Source organism: Trachemys scripta, chromosome 22 (genome assembly GCF_013100865.1).
Source record: "Trachemys scripta elegans isolate TJP31775 chromosome 22, CAS_Tse_1.0, whole genome shotgun sequence".
In the NCBI taxonomy this organism is placed as follows: Eukaryota; Metazoa; Chordata; order Testudines; family Emydidae; genus Trachemys; species Trachemys scripta.
Genome location: NC_048319.1, coordinates 12,923,434 through 12,935,899, shown reverse-complemented (window position 1 = coordinate 12,935,899; position 12,466 = coordinate 12,923,434). Strand labels below are relative to the sequence as shown.

Sequence of the window (12,466 nt, the reverse complement as noted above, 5' to 3'; positions counted from 1 at the left end):
CAGACCCTCCTGGGAGCATTCTCTAAAATGCTTCCAGTTCCACACACAGGGCCAGTAAGACGGGCAGAACTGCAGGGCCCCAATGCGTGGATGAGACAATGGTGCTGGGAAGGGGTTTAGGTTTGTTAGGACCTGGAGAACCATATGGGGAAGGAGGAGCCTGTACAGGAAGGACGGGCTCCACCGAAGCCAAAACAGAACCAGATTGCTGGCGTGGAAAATTCAACCGTTCATCAAGGAGGGGGACAGCTGAGAGATGCGCAGGAGCACGCGGTTCTGAGACATGTCTTAGGGGAGGATTTATTGAAGGGGATTCTCTATATCCTAGTAGAGAGGAGGGGATCGAGGTTGATAAAGCGCAGGTAGGAACTGCAGAGAAACAGTCAAATGAAAAAGAGTCCCATTCAATTACTTCCCATGAAGCCAGACAATTCACTAGTGACAAATGTTATACGGGCTTGTACACGGACGCTAGAAGTCTAAATATTAAGCTGAGTGAACTTGAGCACTGGTATTAAATGAGGCTATTGATATAGGCGGCATCACAGAAACTTGGTAAAATGATGATAACCGGGACACTGTAATACCAGGGTACAAAATATCCCAGACTGACAGAGTAGCTGCGCTGGTGGGCGAGCGGCACTGTAAGCGAAAGAAAGCACAGAGTCAAATACAGTGAAAATCTTAAATGAATCAGACGGTACCAGAGAATCTCTGTGGATAAAAATTCCATGCATGAATAATAAAAGTAGAGCAGTAGGAATGTATTACCGACCACCTGACCAGGAAGGTGACTGTGACGGGCTCAGGGAGATTAGAGAGGCTACAAAAACAAAACCCAGTAACACTGGGGGATTTCATCTATCCCCATTCTGACTGGGGACATGTCACCACAGGACGGGGTGCAGAGATACATTTCTAGAACCCATTAATGACTGCTTCTTGGAGCAGCTAGTCCTAGAACCCCCCCGGGGAGATTCTTGATTTCGCCCTAAGCGGTGCATAACATAGCAACCATAATGTAATTAAATGTAACGCCTTGGTAAGGGGGAAAGTACCAAAGAAACCCGTCACAGGAGCATTAACTTCAAAAACGGAACCGGCACAAAAATGAGGAGGCCAGTGAAACGGATATTAAAAGAACAGTCACAAGAGTGAAATGCCTGCAAGCTGCATGGAAATTATTTAAAAACACCATAATAGGGGCTCAACTAAATGTATACCCCAAATAAAACAAAACAACAAGAGGACCAAAAAAATGTCACCATGGCTGAACAATAGAGGCAAAAAGGCATCCTTTAAAAATCGGAAGTCCAATCCTACTGAGGAAAATAAAAAGGAGCATAAACTGTGGCAAGTCAAGTGTAAAAGTATAAAGGAAAGCGCAACTAGCAAAAGACACAAAATTTAACAGCAAAAATGTTTAAGTACATGCGCAGCAGGAAACTGCCAAACAACCAGTGTGGCCACTGGACGCTCGAGATGCTAACGGAGCACTGAAGGAAGACAAGGAAGGCCATTGTGGAGAAGCCAAAGGAATTCTTTGCATTGGTCTTCACTGCAGAGGAAGAGGGAGATTCTCACACCTGAGCCATTCTTTTTTAGGTGACAAATCTGAGGAACTGTCCCAGATTGAGGAATTGATAGAGGAGGTTTTGGAACAAATTGATAAATTAAACGGCGATAAGTCACCAGGACCAGGTGGGATTCACCCAAGAATTCTGAAGAAATTCAAAAATATGAAACTATTACTGTGGTATGTAACCTGTTGCTTAAATCAGCCTCTGGACCAGGTGACTGTAATGTGACACCAATTTCAAAAAAAGGCTCCAGGGGCCAGTGAGCCTGACTTCAGTACCAGGCAAACTGGAGGAAAGTACAGAATTATCCGACACATAGATAAACACGATAGGTTGGGGAAGAGTCAATGTGGCTTTCGTAAAGGGTAATCACGCCTTGCCAATCTATTAGAATTCTCTGAGGGGCTCAACAACCATGTGGACAAGGGTGATCCAGAGGATATAGTGCACTGGGACTTTCAGAAAGCCTTTGACAAGGTCCCTCACCAAAGGCTCTTAAGCAAACTAAGCAGTTATGGGATAAGCGGGAAGGTTTTCTCATGGATCTGTAGCAGGTTAAAAGACAGGAAACAAAGGGTAGGAATAAATGGTCAGTTTTCAGAATGGAGAGAGGTAAATAGTGGTGTCCCCCAAGGATCTGTACTGGGCCCAGTGCTGTTCAACATATTCATAAATGATCTATGAAAAGGGGTAAACAATCAGATGGCAAAGTTTACAGATGATACAAAATTACTCAGGACAGTTAAGTCCAGAGCAGACCACGAAGAGCTACAAAAGGATCTCACAAAACTGGGTTCCTGGGGAACAAAATGGCAGCTGAAAATCAACGTTGATAAATGCAAAGTAATGCACATTGGAAAACGTGATCCCAAGCTAAGTTCCCTGTAAGCCCCACCGGAGCTGCTGCGGCCCGGGAGAGGCGCCTCTCACCCAGCCCTGAGCTGCTGCAGTGAGAGAGGGTTGAGGGAGTCCTCTCTCCCCGCCACAGCCCTGCACCAGCCTGCACCCCAAACCCCTCATCCCCAGCCCCACCCCAGCACACCAACTCTCTGCCCCAGCCCTGAGTCCCCTTCCATGCCCTGAACCCCTCATCCCCAGCCCCACCCCAGAGCCCGCATCCCCAGCCAGAGCCCAAATTCCCCTGCACCCCAACCCTCTGCCCCAGCCCTGAGCCCCCTCCCATACTCCGAACCCCTCAGCCCCACCCCCACTACACATCACCTCCCTATTGGTGCACATAACAAAATTCATTCCACACATGGATGTAAAAAATTCGAGGGAACACTGATCCCAAATATATGCACAAAAAGATGGAGACTAAAATAGCTGTTACCAGACAAGAAGGAAATCTTGGCGTTACTGTGGCAGAGGCGGGTTAAGGTCTCCTGGGGTCCCAGGCCAGAGCAAGAGGGGGGCTGGCGCCAGAATGGTCACCCCACCCCTTCCGCCTGCGGTCCTGCCCCTGTTCTGCCCCTTCCCCTGCGGTCCTGCCCCTGTTCTGCCCCTCCCCCCACAGTCCTGCCCCTGTTTTTCCCTTGTGGGCCCATTGGATAATCCCCCACTGCATCGTGGGTAGTTCTCTGAAAACATCCGCTCAATGTGCAGCGGCAGTCAAAAACGCTCACAGAATGTTAGGAACCATTAAGAAAGGGATAGAGAATAAGGCAGAAAATATCATAACAACACTCTATAAATCCAGGGTACGTCCACATCGTGAATACAGCATGCAATTCTGGTCACCCCATTTCCAAACACGTCTATTAGAATTGGAAAAAGTACAGAGATTTGGGGTTTGGAACATATGAGGAGAGATTAAAAAGCCTGGGAGTGTTCGTCTTAGAAAAGAGATGACTAGGAAGGGATACAATAGAGGTCTATAAACCCTGAATAGTGTGGAGAAAATCAATCAGGACGTGTTATTTACTCCTTCACATAACACACGAATCACAGATTCCCCCAACAAAATGAATAGCCAGAAAGTTTAAAACAAACATAAGAAAGTACTCCACACAACACACCGTCAATCTGTGGAACTCATTGCCAGGGGATGTTGTGAAGGCCAAAAGTATACCTGGGTTTAAAAAAGAATTAGATCAGTTCATTGAGGACAGGTCTGCCAATGACTATTAGCTTAGCTGGTCAGGGATGCAGCCCCATGCACTGGGTGTCCCTACGCCTCTGACTGTCAGAAGCCGGGACTGGATGGCAGGGGATGGATCACGTGATAATTGCCCTGTTCTGTTCACTCCCTCTGAAGCAGGTGGCCCATGCCACTGTCAGAAGACAGGACACTGGGTTAGATGGATCATTGGTCTGACCTGGCATGCCAGTCTTACCTTCCATTTTGCAGATGGGGAAACTGAGGCACAGAGCGGTTAAAGGCCTTATTTACAGTCACACAGCGAATCAGTGGCAGAGCCACGCCCAGAGGTCAGGAGCCCTGACTCACAGTCCGGTGCTTTAATTGCAAGACCGTCCTCCATCTCAGTTGTGTCAGCTGATCAGCCCTGCGAAGAGGTGGGCAGCTCAATATTCTGGCAAGGCATTCTCAGCCCACGTTGTTTTCTTGGGACAGTTTACTTTATAAATAGCGTCGTCCCTATCCCGTCACATGCTGTCCAGTCGGATGTCCTGCAGGGGCCAATACCAGATAGTGAGGGCCGGATTAACTCTCCTGTGGGCCCGGGGCGATTAGATTTTGCAGGACCCCGTATACAAGTCTTTTTCCTAATTTAAAACAAAATGATCACAATTATGGCATGGAGGCTATTAATGCTATACTAAACTTGCCTTTTAATTAACATAAAGCCGTTCTGTGGTTACATTTCAGTCTTCAAACATGTAGAATATAGTTAAGTTAATTCAAAATAGCCTACTTCTTACCTTAGAGCAGCTGTTAGATTAGTTTCTTTCTGGGAGGGAGATTGGGCGCAGGAGGGGATTCTGACCTGGGGCAGGGGGTTGGGGTGCAGGAGGGGATGCAGAGTCTGGGAGGGAGATTGGGCGCAGGAGGGGATTCTGACCTGGGGCAGGGGGTTGGGGTGCAGGAGGGGGTGAGAAGTGTAGGCTCCGGCCAGGAGGCACTTACTACAGGTGGTTCCCGACCGGCGGCTGCCTGCATGCCGTGGCCCCACGACGCTCCCAGAAGCAGCCGGCTGCTGGCACCTCTCTGCGCGCCCCTGAGGGGAGGGGGATAGCGTATCTCCGTGCTCTGCCCACGCCCGCAAGCGCCGCCCCCCCCCCCACAGCTTCCATTGGCCTGTTCCCAGCGCATTTGCACACCTGGGTGTCTCAGAGGCGGCCAAATCACTTTTGACGCTGGTGCATCTACCGGAGGGGTGTGCACTGGTGCAAAATCCCCAGTACGGAGAAGCCATCGGACGCCTAACAACGGATTTAAGTGCCTGATTTTAATAATACAAATAACACCTCACTGTTATGTGGCCCTTTCCATCTGTAGGCACCTGTGGTTGAAAACTGTCCTTAATATTTTTTAAATGAAATGAAATTTTAGGAAGTATTTATTTAGGGCCTGATCCTGCAAACACTGGTGTGTAGAGCTCACTGCCATCAGCTGGCTCATGAAACACTGTACAGTTACTCGCTGTGGTAAACATGGCCCAGGCCCGCAGCAGTAGTTAGGTGCATAAGGGAATTAGGAGCCTAAATACCTTTGAGGATCTGGGCCCAGATGCCTGGTAGTGTTTCCAGGATTGGGTCCTTAGGTTGTAACTCTCTTGGAAAAGAGACATCTGGCTTGATTCTTGCCTGCCTTGCACCTTGTGTAATTTACACCAGAGCCAGTGGGTGTCACGTGCTGGTGACAGCAGGGAATCCTGCTTCGGTGTTTAGCAATCGCTTCGCATGGACGTACAGAATCAGAGCCCTTGTCTCTTTGGTTGTGCCCTTCCTCTCTGTTGTTGTCCGTGTATACCTATGGCATCGGATGAATAATAAGCTCGTCATAGTGCAAAACAATTACTCATTTAATTAGACCCGTTGCGCCATATTTTTTTCATTGCACAAACACATGCCCATCGAGAGCCCCCTGCTCAGATGTGGTACCGTGGTCGGGCCTAAAATTAGCCATGTGTTTGCAGGATCAAACATTAGTCACATGAGTAACTTGACTCATGGACTAGTCCCGTTGATTGCAATTAGGTTAACAGCCTCCATAAGTGCTTGAGAGACAGGAGCAGTTAGAGTTGGACATTTACAGCCTGGTTTGCAAAGCATTATTGTGGGGGGCACGTAACCACCATCTTTCATTCAGGAGCTCGGGGGGGGGGGATAGCTCAGTGGTTTGAGCATTGGCCTGCTAAACCCAGGGTTGTGAATTCAATCCTTGAGGGGGCCACTTGGGGAACTGGGGCAAAATCAGTACTTGGTCCTACTAGTGAAGGCAGGAGGCTGGACTCAATGACCTTTCAAGGTCCCTTCCAGTTCTAGGAGATGGGATATCTCCATTTATTTATAATTTAGCAATGTAAAGGGGACATAAGAACAGCAGGACCAACAAAAATACAGGGCACACGGAAAGGCTTGAGTAGGTCAGACTAGATGATCCCAGTGGCTTTTTCTGACCTTGGAATCTGTGCATCTAAGATGAACGTATGGGCCAAGGGGTTTCAAATGCAGAGGCTGTGGCTCTCAGTGGTGGGACTGTTTTTGTCTGAGTGTGAGGAGGGGCACAGTCAGGCCAGGAAGCCAGGCAGACAGTAACAGAAGCGCTGGTAACATGGGCCTGAGAGGAAGCTTTTGGGGCACAGTGCTGGCTGGAAAAACTGGCTTGGAACAGCAAGCAAAGGAGCTGTCTGTCTTCTGCTGCGGGCTGAGCCCTGTGTTCAGGGAAACGGGACTTTGTGCATAATCTTTGTAAGTAAACAAGATTGCATCACAGAACATACCTGGCTCCTAGCATCAATTTCTCCTCCTAATGGAAACAACTCACAGGGCCCCGTTTGGGGCACAAGGGTAAGAGTAGTATCCACAATGCCCCTTGAATTCCCTGAGAAAGGGACTTGCTTCCAGAGCCACGTTATTTTTACTCCTTCACCTTTTGCCTCAACTCTACGGAGTCTAGTAAGTCTGGTAAGAGACTCCTTCGTGTATGGATTAATTGCAAGGCAGCTGCTTATCTTACTGGCTGGCCTTGGGCACTTCCTCTGCCCAAGTTCGTTTCCGCGTTTGTACACTCAGTTGTTCTCTAGACAAATCTTACCGGAGCCAACCCATTTTTGGCAACGAGCCCACAAACTCCAGGGCCTCTGGCGCGCCTGATGCATCCGATGGAGCAAAGATTCCGCTGCCTGAATAGGGAGCCAGGGCAGCGGCTCCCACCACTGGGCCTCCACTACTTCCAGTGCAACAGCCCCACCGCAACCTTGCTGTGTTTACCCTGGGACCAGTCAGATGCCTGCAGTGACCCCAGGATCTGTCCGGGGCAGGGCTTTCTGGGGAGCCCAGGGAGCACCCCTGCCCTAGTTCGATGGAACAATTTGGGGTGTAGAGCAAAAAGAAAATACCAGCAAGATGCAGGTTTCACTTCCCCCGTCAATGGGCGCAGCGAGGTAGGCCGGGCTCCGGGGGAGCGGGTAACATGGACCTCGCCGAGCACCGGGGAGGCTCAGGAAAGCACTGGGAGCTCCTGAGCGGGGCGTAGTGCCGGGCAGTGCTGCTAATAACACCCGGCCCTTTCCGCCGCCAAGCGCTTTCCCAAGCAGCTCAGTGTCGCTGCCCCACTTTAACAGCTGGGGAAACTGAGGCCCGGAGCGGGCCAGCGAGACCCAAGGCAGCGCTCGCCCTGCCAGCAATCACAGCCTCCCGCTCGCCTCCTGCCAGCGCCACCCCCGGCCGCAGCCCCGGCGATCCCTGCGGCTCGGCGCGGCCCCGGGGCGGGGCGAGCCTGGCCGAGCCCCGCCCGCCGCCCTCCCCATTGGCCCCGGCTGCCGGCAGAGCCCTGCCCCGGGCGCTTGGCCCCTGTCCCTCCATGGCTGCGGCGGGGCGGGGGGCTCGGCTGAGCGAGGCGGGCGCCGGGCCGTAAAACCCCCGCGCCGGGCGCCCCGTGGTCCCAGGCCCCGGCCGCGCCGCTTGATGCAGCTGCGGGCAGCCGCTGTGCGCCCATCCCCGGGAGCCCCGCCATGGCGGAGCCCCCGCCGCCGCTCTCCGGCCCGGCCCGGCTCAGCTACGCCCTGGGGCACTTTCTGAACGACCTGTGCGCCTCCATGTGGTTCACCTACCTGCTGGTCTATTTCCACGCCGTGCTGGGCTACAGCACCACCCACGCGGGGACCCTGCTGCTCGTGGGGCAGGTGGCCGACGGGGTCTGCACGCCGCTGGTGGGCTACGAGTCCGACCGCTCGGCCGGCTGCGGCCGCTACGGCCGGAGGAAAACCTGGCACCTCGTGGGTAAGGCTCCGGAGGGCTCTGGGGGGCTGGGAGAGGTGGGCACGGGGCTGGGAGTCCCCTTCCGAGGCAGCCCTTGCGGCCGGGGCTGGAGAAGAGCTGCCCCCCCCGATCTCAAAGCGCTTTGGGGAGCCCCCGCTTTGCAGGTGTGTGTGTGGAGGGGGCCCTAGGCGAGCCTGCGGCTGAGCAGAGGCGAGAAGGAAGGAGAAGCCGGCGAGGCGTTTGAACGCCACTGTCCCTGCACTGCTCCCTCCGCCCCCCTGTATTGTAGCAGCTCCCGGCTGTCTCCGTTCCCTGGCCGCTGCTCGGCCGCCCAGCCCTGCGCCCGACTTCCCCTCGGAGCATCCCGCCAATCGCAGGGGCAGGAGGGCTCCCAGGGGCCGGCCTCCCTGCTGTGCGACCCTGGTTCGAGCGGCGCTAGTGCGCACGGGCCCTGCTGGTGTGATGTGTCCTGCTCTGAACCGGGACGTGTCTGCCAGAGCTCCTGCCTCGGGCACTGAGTCCTCGGGTTCACATTGAACTCTGCGGCTGTGGGTTCGATCCCCGGTGACAGCCAGGGCGACAGTCCGCTCTGCTCAGAGGCTACGGCTACACTACAAAGGGAAGTCGACCTGTGTTAGGTTGACTTGCCGCCACCGGTGGCTGATGTCCACGCTACCCTCCTGTCGGTGGTACCCAGGAGCGCTTCCACTAACTGAAGAGGGGCAGTGTGGGGGGCTGAGAACCTGGGCTCGCAGCTCCCCACTGAGAGCCCAGCTGCCACCCAGGGTTTCTCGCCTCTGTGCTCCCAGCTGGGGGGGGGCAGCTGCCCAGGGCTTTTCACCTGTGGCAGGGAGATCCACGCCCGGAGTCCAGTTGGCTGCGGTGTCCCCAGCAGGCAGTGGGGAGCTGGGAACTCGGGGGGCAGCAGGGCTCCTGGTGGGGAGGGGGTAGCCCAGGTGGCAGTCCAAGCTGGGAGCCTGGGCGGCAGCCCGGTTTGGAGCAGAGACCAGGTAGCAACCCAGCTTGAGATCCAGGAGCCAGATTTCTTGTCAATTTCGTGGCTCCAGTGGAACAGTGAAATTGACAAGCATGACAGCCAATGGCCTTCGCCCTACACCTTTCCCTGAGCTGGTTTTATTAGGTCAGGGGAGTTACATCAGCAGGAGGAGAATTTCACTGTGTGCACCTCTGCTGTTTTGTTGACAAGGTTGAACCTTCTGCTGTATCGGGCACAGGTGTCTTCTCCACTTGGGGTATGTCCACACTTAAAACACTACAGCCGTAGCTCTTAGTATAGACACCACCTAAGCCAAGGGGATGGGTTCTCCCGTCAGCAATCCGCCCGCCCTGGAGGCGGCGACTATCTATACCCGGGTCAAGTCTGCATAGCTGTGGTTCCCTGAGAGCCCTGGCCATACCAATGCAAGTTCCTAGTGTAGAGCAGGCCTTGGAGGGGATGTGATTAAATGCATAGTCCATCATACAATAGAATCCTAGAATATTGGGATTGGACTAGATGATCTCTTGAGGTCCCCCTCCAACCCCCTGCTCAAAGCAGGACCAACACCAACTAAATCATCCCAATCAGGGCTTTGTCAAGCCGGGCCTTAAAAACCTCTAAGGAAGGAGATTCCACCACCTCCCTAGGGAACCCATTCCAGTGCTTCACCACCCTCCTAGTGAAATAGTGTTTCCTAATATCCAACCTGGACCTCCCTCACTGCAACTTGAGACCATTACTCCTTGTTCTGTCATCTGCCACCACTGAGAACAGCCGAGCTCCATCCTCTTTGGATCCCCCCTTCAGGTAGTTGAAGGCTGCTATCAAATCCCCCCTCACTCTTCTCTTCTGCAGACTAAACAAGCCCAGTTCCCTCAGCCTCTCCTCATAAGTCATGTGCCCCAGCTCTTTAATCATTTTCGTTGCCCTCCGCTGGACTCTCCAATTTGTCCACATCCCTTCTGTAGTGGGGGGACCAAAACTGGACACAATACTCCAGGAGTGGCCTCACTTGTGCTGAATAGAGGGGAATAATCACATCCCTCGATCTGCTGGCAATGCTCCTACTAGTACAGCGCTATATGCTTTGGGCTTCTTTGCGAGAAGGGCACACTGCTGACTCATATCCAGCTTCTCGTCCACTGTAATCCCCAGTTTCTGCAGAACTGCTGCTTAGCCAGTCGGTCCCCAGCCTGTAGCGGTGCATGGAATTCTTCCTTCCTAAGTGCAGGACTCTGCACTTGTCCTTGTTGAACCAAATCAGATTTCTTTTGGCCCAATCCTCCAATTTGTCTAGGTCACTCTGGACCCTATCCCTACCCTCCAGTGTATCTACCTCTCCCCCCAGCTTGGTGTCATCCGCGAACTTGCTGAGGGTGCAATTAATCCCATCATCCAGATCATTAATAAAGATGTTGAACAAAACCTGCCCCAGGACCGACCCCTGGGGCACTCCTCTTGATACCAGCTGCCAACTAGACATGGAGCCATTGATCACTACCCGTTGAGCCCGACAATCTAGCCAGCTTTCTATCCACCTTATAGTCCGTTCATCCAATCCATACTTCTTTAACTTGCTGGGAAGAATACTGTGGGAGACCATATCAAAAGCTTTTCTAAAGTCAAGGTATATCACATCTACCACTTTTCCCCATATCCACAGAGCCAGTTATCTCATCATAGAGGGCAATCAGGTTGGTCACGTATGACTTGCCCTTGGTGAATCCATGTTGACTGTTCCTGATCACTTTCCTCTCCTCCAAGTGCTTCAAAATGGATTCCTTGAGGATCTGCTCCATGATTTTGCCTGGGAATGAAGTGAGGCTGACCAGTATGTAGTTCCCCGGGTTCTCCTTCTTCCCTTTTTTAAATATGGGAACTCTATTTGCCTTTTTCCAATGGTCCAGGACCTCCCCGATCACCACAAATTTTCAAAGATAATGGCCAATGACTCTGCAATCACATCAGCCAACTCCCTCAGTACCCTTGGATGCATTAGAAAAGCTCGACATGCACAAGTCCATGGGTCCAGATCTAAATAGTCCTTAACCTGTTCTTTCACCACTGAGGGCTGCTCACCTCCTCCCCATACTGTGTTGCCCAGTGCAGCAGTCTGGCAGCTGACCTTGTCTGTGAAGACCGAGGCAAAAAAAAGCATTGAGTACTTCAGCTGTTTCCACATCCTCTGTCACTAGGTTGCCTCCCCCATTCAGTAAGGGGCCCACGCATTCCCTGACCACCTTCTTGTTGCTAACATACCTGTAGAAACCCTTCTTGTTACCCTTCACATTCCTTGCTAGCTGCAACTGCAATTGTGCCTTGGCCTTCCTGATTACACCCCTGCATGCTCAAGCAATATTTTGATACTCCTCCCTAGTCATCTGTCCAAGTTTCCACTTCTTGTAAGCTTCCTTTCCGAATTTAAGCTCACCGAAGATTTCGTTGTTAAGCCAAGCTGGTCGCCTGCCATATTTGCTAGTCTTTCTGCAGACCCCCTGCTGTTGCTACTCCTGGAGGAGCTGCAGTGGAGACTTCTCAAATTGGCATAGGCTCCTGGGGCGGTTGAAGAACAACGAGGAGTCCTTGTGGCACCTTAGAGACTAACACATTTATTTGGGCATAAGCTCTCGTGGGCTAAAACCCATTTCATCGGATGCATGGAGTGGAAAATACCCAGGCAGGTATAAACACACACCACATGAAAAGATGGGAGTGGCCTTACCCAGGAGGAGGGTCAGTGCTAAGGGCCCAGTTCAGCTAAGTTGGAAGTGGGCTATTCTCAACAGCTTAACAAGAAGGGGTGAATACCCAGGGAAGAAAAATCACTTTTGTAGTGCTAATGAGGTCAATGTAATCAAGGTGGCTCATTTCAAACCATTGACAAGAAGGGGAAAATTTAGTTTTTGTGGTGACCCATCAGCTACAAAGGGGAGGTTCCGTTAATGTGAAGAAATGGGCACCTAGTACTTTTGAGAGAAACCCCCCCCCCCAGGCACTTCCCTCTGATAACAGTGTAGTAATAGTTCTAAACCAGCCCCTCTCCTGCTGTGCGGGCAGAATGCAGAACCCCAGAGCTGCTGGGGAGAAGCGCTGACTTAACCCTTGGGACACCTCTTCCTTCTCAGTTCCTAGCTTCATCTCTGCAGGGTGGCCTGGGACAGACAGGTAGATGCTTGTGAACTGAAAGATAGTCGGGCTGAGAGACTTGGCTTGGAGGGGACTGTCCCGACGTTCCTCTTGGGGTGCTGGTCAACCTCAAAGCTGAGCATCTCACAGGCCCTTTGCAGCTGCCCAGTGAAGCGAAGGCCTCTCCCCGTCTGACCGGCGGGGACACTTTTTAGACGCATGGGGGCGGGGGAGAGATTCACTCCAGGGCTCGAGAGTCCGTGGCAAAGCCAGAAATCAATCCCAGGAGCCAGACTCCTCGTGTGCTGTTAGAAGAAGGTTACAAATTGCTGGGTGAGGTGCAGGAATTCAGACACCGCGGTTGCACCTTCTA

The 12,466-nt window shown here is 52.5% G+C and overlaps 1 protein-coding gene and 1 long non-coding RNA gene across 4 annotated transcripts in view; one reads left to right on the top strand and one right to left on the bottom strand.

The window, feature by feature from the left end:
* Positions 1-418: 418 nt before the first annotated feature.
* Positions 419-7,909, bottom strand: LOC117868925. Of its 3 annotated transcripts, none has more exons than XR_004643737.1 (3): positions 7,820-7,909; positions 3,917-4,307; positions 419-642 (listed from the first exon to the last, which is right to left on the bottom strand). It is a non-coding gene; the product is annotated as an uncharacterized LOC117868925 (long non-coding RNA). The 3 variants fall into 3 exon arrangements; XR_004643738.1 differs by lacking the exon at positions 7,820-7,909 and adding an exon at positions 6,802-7,404; XR_004643739.1 differs by lacking the exon at positions 7,820-7,909 and adding an exon at positions 7,106-7,404.
* The window catches only part of MFSD12 (major facilitator superfamily domain containing 12), a 22,514-nt gene continuing 17,604 nt past the window's right edge, over positions 7,557-12,466 (top strand). The window contains exon 1 of the mRNA XM_034755307.1: positions 7,557-7,988. Within this exon, the coding sequence (XP_034611198.1) occupies positions 7,721-7,988 (268 nt within the window). The 5' untranslated portion in view covers positions 7,557-7,720. The remainder of the gene's footprint in view (positions 7,989-12,466) is intronic.